Raw genomic sequence first — 12,684 nt, 5'->3', positions numbered from 1 at the left:
TCTCTCTCTCTCTCTCTCTCTCTCTCTCTCTCTCTCTCTCTCTCTCTCTCCTTTTGATTTGGTGCTGGACCATGGACAGGTGGTACTCATGTTCAGGATGGTTCCTCCCAACCTTACTGACCCAGTAAAGAATTTCCTGGGAGTCTAAATCCGATCAAACTGACAGCCAAGCTTAGCCATCACAGGGAGCATAAGAAAGACTCGAGAATCCTGGTAACTCACCTTTATAGACTCATTTCATTTCCTCTAAAGATTTTTTTAGACCCTGATACTCTCTTCTTCAAGTCCTTAAGGAAATAACTAACCCCAAAAAGAAAAATAACTGAAGTACTAGTTATAGAATGATTTGTCATATTCTCTCTTTTTTTTTTATGACAACGTACCCACATCTGAATAACTTTTAAGAACAGAACATTGTTTGGCATGTTCTTCTGAAGACCAGGGCAGCCAAGAGCATGGTGCCCTGTGCCTGACAAGGAAGGGCCTTCTGGCTATACCATAACCTGGCAGAGGGAACCAAATACGTGGCAGAATGCATGCTTGCATTTCCTCCAAAGTCACTAACATCGTCATGAAGGTCTGACCCCTGTAATCCCTTTAATCCTGTTCCTTCCAAAGTCCCCACCTCCAAGTCCACTGACATAGGGCTCTGGAAATAAAATTCCCAACATATGAGCCTCTGGGGAATTCACTGCTAGCATTGTCACAGGAGGTGGAGGGAAGCTTGCTAAGTATGGGAACATGGGATTAATCTGAATTGGAGGAAGGTAAGAAATGCTGAGACAGAAAGGGGCACAGAAAGGGACAGAGCTAGACCCAAACCAAAACCAAGATGTGGGCCTGTGTGGCCAGAGAGTCTCAAGTCTTATCCTTGATGTTTATAATCTTATTGAGATGTTTGACTTCTACATACCCTTGCCTTGTGCCCTGCTATGATGCAGAAAGTCCTTTTCCTCATCAAGTCAACTCACAATTCAAGTCAGTTTTTATGCTCAATACCAATATTGTGCTAAGGCTAAATGTGAGTGCCCTCAAAAAGTTCTAGAAGTATTCTTGAGCCAACGATGGAAAGCATGTAATTCAAATACACCCTGAGAATGACATCACGTAAGTCAGATACACCCCGAGTATGATGGCACGTAAGCCAGATACACCCCAAGTATGATGGCAGGGAAGTCAGATACACCCCGAGTATGACGGCATGTAAATCAGATACACCCCGAGTATGACAGCATGGAAGTCAGATACACCCCGAGTATGACAGCAAACATTGCTAATCCCTGGGGGTACAGGCCAGTCGGTATTGCCACAGAAGCACAAAGACATGGGTTCAGAGTCCCAACACCCACAAAGAAAGCTGAACGTAAAGGCCTATGCCTGTAATTCCAGCTCAGGGGCAGCAGAGGCAGAAGGATCCCTAGGGCTCTCTGGCTATCCAGTCTAGCTAAATCAGGGAGCTGTAGGCTTAGTGAAAGACCTCTCCCTACCCTAAAAAAAAAAAAAAAATAGAAAAGCAATTGAGGAAAACAGTCAACATCACCTTCTGGCCTTCTTCACATTCAAGCGTATCTATGCACATACATACACATACATGTATGACTGCACACAAACACGTACACATACACACTCAAGAACATACGAGCACACACACAAAGTGTTGCTAAAAATACGCTGAAGATTCAGGGATGTTGGGTGGTGTTTATCATGATGTTCTGAAGCCATCTTCCTCTCTGAGCACCGTAATTAAACCTTTTCCCTGTCTTTCTCTAGGAGTTTGTTTGGCATTGCTACGTTTTCATTATTAGAATTATTATCTTCATTTCATTAAGCAAATGAGTAGTTCCTCAAACGTGGACATAAGATTCAGACTCATGTAAAATGGCAGTGTGCCACACCCTATGGGATACATACCTTTTGCTGCTCTGTTGAGGGCTTATAACAAGAGAAAATAGACTGAACAAAGATAAGTACATTGTGGTGTGGGATGAAAAGAGAAATGATTCCCGTTTTCCTACTCAGATATAAAGGAACTCATTCTGGTTAAAAAAATAAATAAAAATAAATAAATAAATAAATAACCAAGCCAGACGTTCCCATTTCATAGATTTGAGAAACCAATGGTCAAGTGTGTCACCCAGCTTGATATTCTATCCCCCATTCATGTCAGAAAATGTTATTCAGGGCTGAGTAAAAACACTCAAATTAGTTCATTGCAGCCCAATCACTAAGGTGCATCAGGGCCTCTTCTGCGCATAAGGAAGATTATACTGTAACCTTCTGGGTACAGGTTCTCTACCTGTTGCCATGGTAAAAGAGCCAGATGTAAGCCTCTCATTAAAATGAGTAATTTTGCGAGAAACAGTCAAGCTACCCATGAGGGTCCTCATTGTCTCACAATCTTTCTTATCCTTTATCCTCTGAGCCTGGACCTCAATGTACAAACTTGAAATGTGGGGTTTTTTTGTTGCTTATATAATAACTGAATTAATTGTGTATCATCAGTTTCCTGAAGTTTTCCAATAGTACAAATGTGCTTTAATAATTCTCAATAATTTTAAAGTTTGATTTCTGTGGTGGAAAACATACTTGGAGGCAAGAGTGGCAAGCATTGCATTTGCCTCTTGTAGAGTCTGAGGTTTGCCTTTAGCAATAAGGTTTTCGGTTGCTTGCTTCAACACAGAAAGTCTGCATCAAATACGAAACTAGGAAGTAAAATTATTAAATTCATGAAGGCCTGGAAACACTTATCATAGGACAGACTCTGATAAACCCTTGCCTAAATCTATGATTTCTAAGGAAAAAAAAAAAAAAACTCCGAGACTGCTATGACTTAAGTCTCACTACAGAAGAGCAATGTGTTTGGAAAATGATGCTGCCTTCTCGCACCCCTCTGCTTAAATCAAAGTTCCACTGCAGTCTAGAAAATGCTTCCCTTCCATTTTAATTGCTTGCTTACAGCCCTCAAAAGCCTTCCTTGCAGGGATGCCCTTGCTGGTGGTGTGGTGATCAAGACCCTTTGGCTTGCATTGACTCCTGAGACTGGAGTCTGCGTAACGTTCACTAAGCTGCCGTGTTTTAAAAGCCCGTGTGAAAGTAGGCAACAGAAGGCGTGCCCATGCACTCCTGTCCCGAGCAAGTGTCTTCCATCTGTGTGCGCGTTGCCTGGGAAATGAAGGGTTTGTACAGTGGAATATAAAGACTTCCACTTTCTGATTTGAAATCGTGTCTTCCATTTCAACAGATTATATACTACCACTATCTAAACAGACCAAAGTAACACTGCACCTTAGAACTAAGGTTGCTTTGTATTTAAGGTATTGCAGCATTTTGTTTTCTACAAAGTTCCACTGGGCTAAATTCTTTTTTCGTTTGAAGAAGCTAATCATTCTTGGGGCTGTTAATGTTGTGAATAAAACTTAGTGGAATACATGAGTATTGTAGCCAGAGATGGGCCATAGGGGCAAATGGATTTCAGAACTTGGCAGGTGCTTACATGATCAAATGTATCCACTCTTCCCCATACACCATGGTGTTGGAGAATGTCCACACCGTTTTAATATTCAATTATTTGTTCAGTCTCAAAATGTGTTCAAATCAAAGAGAAGGACAATTTATGTCGAAGGCACAAAACTTAAATATGGTGGTTTGAAAACGCATTTCTGTCTGGGAATTCAGTGACTTGGAGATGCTAACTGGAGACATTGTAGCAGCATGATTAAAATAGCAGTATCCATCTGACAGAGGGCCGATTAGCAGGCGTCAAATAAGAGGTTGTCGCCCTTGGGGTTGTGTTTGCTTCAGCGCTGTCTCAAGCTTGTTCCGTGAGCTTAAAATGATACAAAAAAATGTGTGAGCAGTAAGGTATAAAGCACTGTATTTACCAGAAAAGAAATGGTAATATTTTATAATCAACAACTGTAAGTTGAGCATAATTTATGTATGAATGCAGGCCAGCAGTCTTCGCACTGAAAAATGCACCATTTGGTACCGCCTTACACTTCAAAGCAGTGCAGGCTAGCCGTTGAAGGGATAGCAATTGAGGGTGCTAGAAATCACCCGTTGGCAAGTGTTTACCCCTTTTTCTGGCCCAACTGCCTGCCAAGGAGTTCCATGTTTTACAGCCTATATCTGTCTATTCCCTCAGCTGTTCAAATATATGAAGATAGCTTATCTCTACCAGACTGGTTCTTGCGCACGCCTTGACCTTTTTGTTGTGGAATGAAGCAACAAGAGGGAAACAGCACTAATAAGTGGAGAGCCTGGTGATCTCAACACAAACACTCCGGCAATCACCCCTCCCTTCCCCGGATCAATAAATGAAAAGCAACCAGTAACCCGGGCACCTTTTGACATGCGGGCTCTGGCGGAGCCGCGGTCCGGCGTTCCCTGAGCATAATCAGCAAGCGGCTCGCCACAGTCGTCTCTACCTTGCCTTTCCCTGTGGCTTTATCACGCCGGTGTTCAGTCCGAGAACCCAGAACCGTCCTGAATTTTCTACCTGTTACGTCACTTTTACATTGCTGGTTGCCCGGGTCTGCTTTCTTTACTTACTTTTCAATGTATCTACAACAGAGCAGCTCAACTGTGCCCGCAGCTCAGACATCACGGTTTACCTGCCTGTGGTGACAAGGTCCTCGGAACTAGCTCAGTGTTTGCTTCAAATTCTCTGCTGAGTTCAGCGTCAACTTGATAAGACTGGGCTTTCAAGCACCTTTTCATTGACACTCACAGACGGAGTTTTAGTACTGACAGCCTTTACACCAAATGCCAGGAACCAGGGTGAGCAAGGTCCAGGCCTGGCCAGATTCTGCCAGCTACTCTTTTTATGTGGTCTATGAACACAGCCAGACTTCTCATTTGAAAAGGTCCTATGAATGCTTGCATATTCCAGTAGCAGGAAACATGACCCCTTGTTCTCAGAGTCTAAAATCCACACTGCCTAAAACCTGTGCTTACGGGCTACACTCAGTTTGCCTAGACTTGGAACCCGAGTCAACACTGTTTAGAGATCTCTATTCATTCTGGCTGTCTATAGGTGTAATCTGTAGATTACCGAGAAAGGTTCACAACAATGTCCTTATACCACAGTTCTCAAACCTTGACAATTTGTTGGGCCATGGGACACAGGAAGACTTCATGATAGAAGTCAAATTTTTCTGAAATTCTTCGATCATTTTATTTTAAAAACAAATTTTTAACTTTATTGTTCTAACATAAAAGTATGGCTTTTTCAAAGCCATGATGTTTTGTTTGATATTCAGTTTACCTCTTAAGTTGCCTCTGTGTACAGGAAGAAATTTTACTCCTTTGGGGTGGAGGGGCAAGTACAGGCTCTTGCTATGTGGCCCAGTCTGTCTTAAAACTCACTGTCCTCCTGCCTCAGCCTCAATGTTATGCACCACCACACCTGGTTTTTGGTTTGTTGTTTCAAGTCAAATACTGGGCTGTACTAAACTGATAGCCCTTACTTGCAGCATGCAGGTATTTAATAGGAAATCTCTTTTATTTCAGGGACGCATTCCTAAATACTCCATCATGGTGCTCCATTCCTCTGGAAGATTCAGACTTCCTTCTTCTGAGCTACATTGTCAGTAGGCTGACTATGCTCTGCCTTCCTTATTCATCTCTTCTGCTCCTAACCCTTTGTTCCTTTTCTTGGCTACTTCTCATTGCTCAAGTATTTCTCTTTCCCTCTTTCATATTCAGGTATCACATGCCGTTATTTGTTTTTATTTCTCCTAACTTAGATTCCCCTTCGTCCCCAGTTCTCAGAGTCATTGCTCTGCTGTCTACACTCCTGTGGTACTGAGCAGGTGACTGAGCCTAGATGCTGAGAGTTAGGCCCACACAGGCTTAGCAAGACAGGAAAAAAAAAAAAAGTTCAACTGCACGTCTAACAATCTGGAAAGAAATGAAGAAAACAGTAAACTTCAGAGACAGAAAGGAACTGTGGAAAGATCCCAGATGATGAGGCATTGGTTGGAAGGAAGTAAGGCGATGTTCAGAGGGAGCAAAAGTAAATACTAGAAGAATGTCTAGAATGAGCAATTGTGCCCCATCCTTAGTGAGAAGCAAATCGAGGTTGTAAAGACTTTGGCCCTGTTGCAGAGTGCTACATTTTAAAGTTCATTTACTCCTCAAGACAATTACATGAATCATAACTTAAATACAGCACCACAACTGTACATGAAATGCCTGTATCTTAGAGAAAGCAAGGTAGCGCGCACACAGTAAAGAAATACACGTGTGCAACCCTGAAAACATACATGCAAGTGATAGTAAACTAATATTATGCAAACTGGAGAGGCTTTATTTAACGTGTGTGCGCATGCATGTGTGTGCGCAACAACAATCAATTGAAAAAAGGCAATGAATTTGAAAGAAAGCAAGAGGGATAAATGCAAGGTTTGGGAGGGAGGAGAGGGGAGGAGGAAATGAAATAATTATATCTCAAAAAAATTTTGAAAATAAAACTTTTTAAATAAAAATACGGGCATAAATAATTCTAAAAATGTAATTTATGTAGGGAACCCACTGCCCATCAAATGCCAACTGTTCATTTATCTTGGGTAAATATATTCCGGTATATTGTATTATTGTGGCAGATAAATTTAGGTCTTTTTTATTTTGAGATGCTGATTATAATTCATGACATCCTCCCTCATGACATTCCTAGAGATAACAAACATTTCTCAAAATCTCTGAGTTAGAAAACGTACTATGCATTCACATGACTTTCTTCATTTGGCCCTTGAAGCAACTTGGTGATAACTCTCCTTAAGAGTTATGAGAATGTTGCAAGTTCTCACAGCTGTCAAATGGCCCAAGCACAGAAGAACACTCATGTAGACATCTTCAGAGGCTTTTTCTGAATTTTTAATTTTATTTTTGAGGTTATAATATAATGACATCATTTCTCACTTCCCTTTCCTCCCTCCAAAGGCATATGGATGGCTAGCAATTTCCACTTCATAATTCAATGTATGTGTCCTTTATCAATGACTTTGGTAAGCATTATTTGGATCTGAGAAACAGTGTCAGGTTTCATTTCTTCTTACCTTTCTAATAGACAGGAAGATTGAATAATATTTGGAATGGCGTCTCACACCAGAGAAAGTTTCAGGCAGACAGAAGCAGTAGCCCTGCCAACTGTGACAGCATCTGATGTCCCCAGCAAGGAGACATTGTGACTGGGTTTCATTGACTTGATTACATCTCCCTTACGGCAAAGACGAACAAGCAAGCCTGATGCTCCAACGTCCCGATTAACTGAGATGACTCATATTGGGTTAATAAGCAAGTTCTCTACCCTTCTAACATTCAGATGTGCTGTGCTCACTTGCGGAGAAATGCAATTAAGATGTACAGGCAGTTCCCTGAGAAGCACAATTTTCAAGTTAGCATCAAGTGTGGGACTTTTTTACTTGAATGAATGCAAGCCCTGTTTTAGATTCACAAAATAATAAATAAATAAATAAATACATACATACATAAATACATAAATAAATACATAAATAAATAAAACAAAATTTAAAAAAAACAACAAAAAAATATTTAGAGTTGAGACTGAGATGCTGGCATTTTGACTTTCCAAAGTAAAAAATGAAAATATTAAGGGCATATGGCTAATAATTTCCACCTAATGGTTCAATTACCAATGAGTTAGTAAACATCATTTGGGTCTGAGAAATAGTGCCAGCTCTTGTTTCTCCATCACCTTCCTAAGAGACAGGAAGACTGAACAATGTCTGAATAAGAAGAACCGAAACACCCAGCACCATCCATGCATTTGCTACCCAATGCTTTCTAGATTCTAGGAAGTTCTTCCCTCCATGTTCCTAAGCACTGGGCTTTGCTCAAATGAGCATGTGTCAAATACCAACACAGCAGCATTTCAGGGAGACAGGAACGCAAGATCTCTCTTTGTACTTCTCCACCAATTCATTTGTTGAGGATGAAAGGGCCAGGCTTTGACATTTCCCAGCTTGCTATCTATTTAATTTTCCATCTGCTTCTCTGCCATTGCCTTCCAAAGGAACATCTGCGGGGGGGGGGGGGGGGCAGGGAAGGAGGCTGGATCTGTGCCACCTGGGTCTGCCATCTCAGAGCACGGATCCGGTGGGAAGAAAGGAGAGAAGACTAACAAATGGTCCAAGAAAAATGAAATGAGGACGAACAGTCTGCTGAGAGCAAAGCTCTGTCCCCTTTGCAGCAGAACCGCACAGCCAGGCAAAGCAGGCAGCGGCATGTACAGACTACAAGAGCTACACACAGGGGGCAGCGGGTGACTGCACGCATCGCGAGCACCCAGGGCTCAGACCCCTGGCCCTCATGTCTTTATGTGGTGTCCTGTTCCTCACACACTCTTTAATCACTTCAGGGGCAGCTGGTGTGGGCCAGGAGCTATTCTGAACACTCAGGAAACAGAGATGAAAAAGATACAATCTTGACACGTACGGATGAAAAAGATACAATCTTGACACGTACGGATGTGACCCAAGATTACAGTGTAAAATGTCAAATCCTCTTCCCCAAGTAGAGAAAAGATGTCCCAGGAACACAGAGAAGGAAAGGGGCTGTGTGGAAATAAATGATGGTTTCAGGTCAGTAAGGGTTGAGAAGTCTGCGCCCTGAAGTCAGCCTGGAAGGATACACGGGAATGTGAGGATCCCGTCTTCTTTCACGTGGAGTAATGATCTCCTTGCTGCATCTATAATTCCATTTATTTCTCGTGGCTGTATGAAATCCCAGTGTGTGTTGTGTATATTGCATTCTCTATACATTCATCTTTTGATGAGCACCTCAACCCCGTCCTGTTTTCTGACTATTGTCGATAGCGCAGCGTCGTGTCAGGACTCGGGATCCCTTGGGTAGAAGCCCAGGAGTGGTCACAGGTGGTCCTATTTTAAGTCAAATAACTGCATTTCTATCCCCACGCAGAGCACATGGGATTTAGCTCTGTGTGTGTGTGTGTGTGTGTGTGGGTGTGGGTGTGGGTGTGGGTGTGGGTGGGTGGGTGTGTGTCTGTGTGAGTGTGTGTCTGTGTGTGTGTATCTGTGTCTGTGTGTGTGTGTGTGTGTGTGTGTGTGTGAGAAATGAGAAGTGGAAAAGAGAGGATGATAGAATTCTATGTGACATGAAATCAGAAGGGAGGGTACTGAGGGGGGACAGCAGCGGGAGATGGAATCTGAAAACGCCATCATGAAATGCATGACTTTGTATGCTAACAAAAAATACTTTAATTTTTTTTTTTAAGAAGAAAAGTTATGGGCTGGAAAGATGGCTCAGAGGTTAAGATCACTGTTCTTCCAAAGGTCCTGAGTTCAATTCTCAGCAACCACATGGTGGCTCACAATCATCTGTAGTGAGATCTGATGCGCTCTTCTGGTCGGCAGGTGTACATGCAGGCAGAATACTGTATAGATAATAAATAATAAAGAAAACAGAAGAAGAAGAAGAAGAGGAGGAGGAGGAGGAGGAGGAGAAGAAGAAGAAGAAAAGAAGAAGAAGAAGAAGAAGAAGAAGAAGAAGAAGAAGAAGAAGAAGAAGAAGAAGAAGAAGAAGAAGAAGAAGAAGAAAAAGAGTTATTTATCCTCCTCATACCTATGAGCAGCACTTGACAGCAACCCTTAGGAACTGATTAAAAACTCTTAGTGTCCCAAAGCCTCATCTCACTTCCCACCCTTCCATCTTTGTCAATGTCAAGCTCTCAACATTCCTGTTCAATATTCTCTCCCAGCTGGGCAGAGCATTTCATCAACGTTATCACAAACCTCCAGAATGCCTAGAAGAGTGAGCATAAGATAACGCCTGTGTTGCTATGGGGGAACCAAGACAGAAGAACCAGGCTGATTTTAATTTTCCTTGAATGTCTCACTTCATGGTCAGCTTTAGACAGGACATCCATATTGCACTGTCTGCCCAAGGGTCAGGGAACATCCTGGAAGATGGGCAGGAAGACTGTAAGAACTGGGGAATCGGAAGAATGTCTCTGAAGCTTTATCTTCTCAGCACAGCATGGCCATTGCGTTCATGATTCATCATCGCTGCTCGTGCCTGCGTGACCTAGTGTGTCTGCATTCTGCTTGGTGGGGGAGGAGCATGCAGGGCCCCATCCCTAGTGGAAGAGACACCATGTTAGCAGTGAACATAGAGGAGACGGAGTCACTTTTCTTCGGAGGACACAGCCACTGGCAAGTTGACCGTGATTCAACAAAAACCCCATACCTCTGCACACAAAAGCCAGCTCAGTTAAACTCAATGGAGTGTTTTAAAGGCACCAGAGTAGAAAGCAGATTCGTTGGTCCAAATGGCGTGTCCGGCAGATAAGTGAGGAAAACTGGAACTGACAAAGATGCATCATAGATGTATGAAATTATCAAATAAAAGTAATTATTTTTAAAGTATCTAAGTTGGCTGAAGTCTTTACATATAGAAACACAATATCAACATAATAAAATGTTTAGGATAGACATTTATCTGTAAAACAAGGCACTTAAATATCAAATGAATATTTAACTTGGTCATATATATTTACGTATATGTATATGTAATGTGTCATTCCATGTATCTGCAAAGTCATCATCAAAAAAGCAATGGAAAAATCCCCGTTCTAGTCTGACATAATAGTAACAAATATTTATCATTTAAATGGGAAAAACCTAAAGCCAACACTGTAGTCATTGCTCACTGAGTGCATTGTCTGCTCGCTGTTCAATGCCGTCTGCAAGCAGGCCCAGGAGTTACCCTCCTGTTTGGGATTAGTCATAGTTTATCCTGGGATGCAGATGAGCTGGCAAAATCTCTGGCTGTGCAATTGTGCCTTGTGTTCATCTTAATAAATTTCATTTTTAAAACGTGTTGGTAAAATGGGGACAACTGCAGGGTAAGAATCAAACGCAGCCTTTGTTCTGTCAACACACTCAAGCTCGATAAAAGCTGTCTTTGGTTGTAAAGAAAATACTGAGAAATAATTCTGGGAAGCTTTGGCTGCCAGAAATTATTAACCTCTGAGATCAAGCAAGGGATTTTGTGTGTTTTAACTCAGTTCAATTTAATCCAAGGTTCTTATATCTACCATAAGCATGGGACTTTGTATTTTATGGTTAATATTTTTAAGTAAAGTTTAAGGACAGTTTTGAATTCTTAGGTAAAGTTGCTAGGCTTGTGGATAAGAAAATTTCCTGGATTTTCAACTCTAAGGAATGAACTTTTTTAAATGCCGATGACTGAAAATTTTGCTAAATGAAATTTTCTATGATGTTATTCTGTGGACAGGGGAAAAAAAAACTCTACCAGAAGGACACCGGCAAATACTTTACAATTTGGAATTGATAGAAGCACAGAGTTTCTTAGCTTGCAGTGTGTGCCAGGGTTACTCAGCCTGATTTGCACGTGAGAAGAGTGAGGTCCCCGAAGGTTAGCTCTATTTCATCTGCTTTGATTTGCAGCTGCATCTTCTCATTTCCCAGAATGCCATGGTTCATGATGGCTTCTCAGCACTGACATTTCCTCTGGTTCTGTATTTACCATCATGGAAATACCATTTTGTTGAGGGATAGAAGCAAGTAAATCTTTTTTTTTTTAGATTTATATTTGGATACTTTATTCTATTTTTTTTAATTTATTTATTTATTAAAGATTTCTGTCTCTTCCCCGCCACCGCCTCCCATTTCCCTCCCCCTCCCCCAATTAAGTCCCCCTCTCCTCAGCCCGAAAAGCAATCAGGGTTCCCTGTCCTGTGGGAAGTCCAAGGAACCCCCACCTCCATCCAGGTCTAGTAAGTTGAGCATCCAAACTGCCTAGGCTCCCACAAAGCCAGTAAGCAAGTAAATCTTTTCATTGATTGAACTGAGCAATACCCTTCTCACCGAGTCAGTCACTTCTAGGTCACAGTGATCGAAATGTCCGACAGAGATGATGAAAGGGGGGGGGGGGATTTATTTTGGCTCATGACAGAGAAGGGAAGACAGTCAAGAAGCAAGTCCACGGCACAGTGAGTGTCTGGCAGAAGCTTCTCATGTCATAATGATGCGTGCAATGAGAACTGATATAGTGGAGTCCGTAATCTAAAATTCAGTCTCTGGCCAGTTCAATCCTTCCACACAACACCTCTTTTTTCTCTCTGCTCCACTTCCGAGGATTAGTCTCAAAGTGGGTACTTGGGGAAAAAAGTCTGTTCCTGAGCGTTTATCGCTACTGAATTTCTAATTACGTTTGTTTTGTAACCCATAGGACTACCAGGAAGCCTCCAACTTGGAACAATTTGTCACTCGGTTTTTGCTGAAGGAGACCTTAAACCAGCTGCAGTCTCTCCAGAACTCTCTGGAATGTGCCATGGAAACGACCGAGGAGCAAACCCGTCAAGAAAGGCAACTAGTGTTTTCTTTATTGTTATACTTTTATTATTATTCTCTCATCTATCACATCTTGACTGCAGCCTCCTCTCCCTTCACTCCTCCCAGAATTCCTCCCCCTCCCCCAAATTCACTCCTCCTTTCTCTTCAAAAATGAGAATAAAAAAGAGCAGGTCTCCCATGGATATCAGCTAAACAGAGCATAGCAAGACACAATAAAAATAGGAACAAACCCTCATATCAAAGCTGGACAAGGCAACCCAGTAGATGGAAATGGATCCCAAGAGCGGGTAAAAGAGTCAGAGACATCCCCACACCCAGTGTCAGG

General features: G+C 42.0%; 1 protein-coding gene across 1 annotated transcript in view; it reads left to right on the top strand.

The window, feature by feature from the left end:
* Necab1 (N-terminal EF-hand calcium binding protein 1) overlaps window positions 1-12,684 on the top strand; it is a 149,356-nt gene that overhangs the window by 101,452 nt on the left and 35,220 nt on the right. Inside the window, exon 6 of the mRNA XM_005362331.3 lies at window positions 12,235-12,371. Within this exon, the coding sequence (XP_005362388.1) occupies window positions 12,235-12,371 (137 nt within the window). The remainder of the gene's footprint in view (window positions 1-12,234; window positions 12,372-12,684) is intronic.

The sequence above is a fragment of the Microtus ochrogaster genome, linkage group LG5, assembly GCF_000317375.1.
Source record: "Microtus ochrogaster isolate Prairie Vole_2 linkage group LG5, MicOch1.0, whole genome shotgun sequence".
Taxonomy (NCBI): Eukaryota; Metazoa; Chordata; class Mammalia; order Rodentia; family Cricetidae; genus Microtus; species Microtus ochrogaster.
Note: the sequence above shows the minus strand (reverse complement) of the source record. Positions and strands in the feature narration are given on the sequence as shown.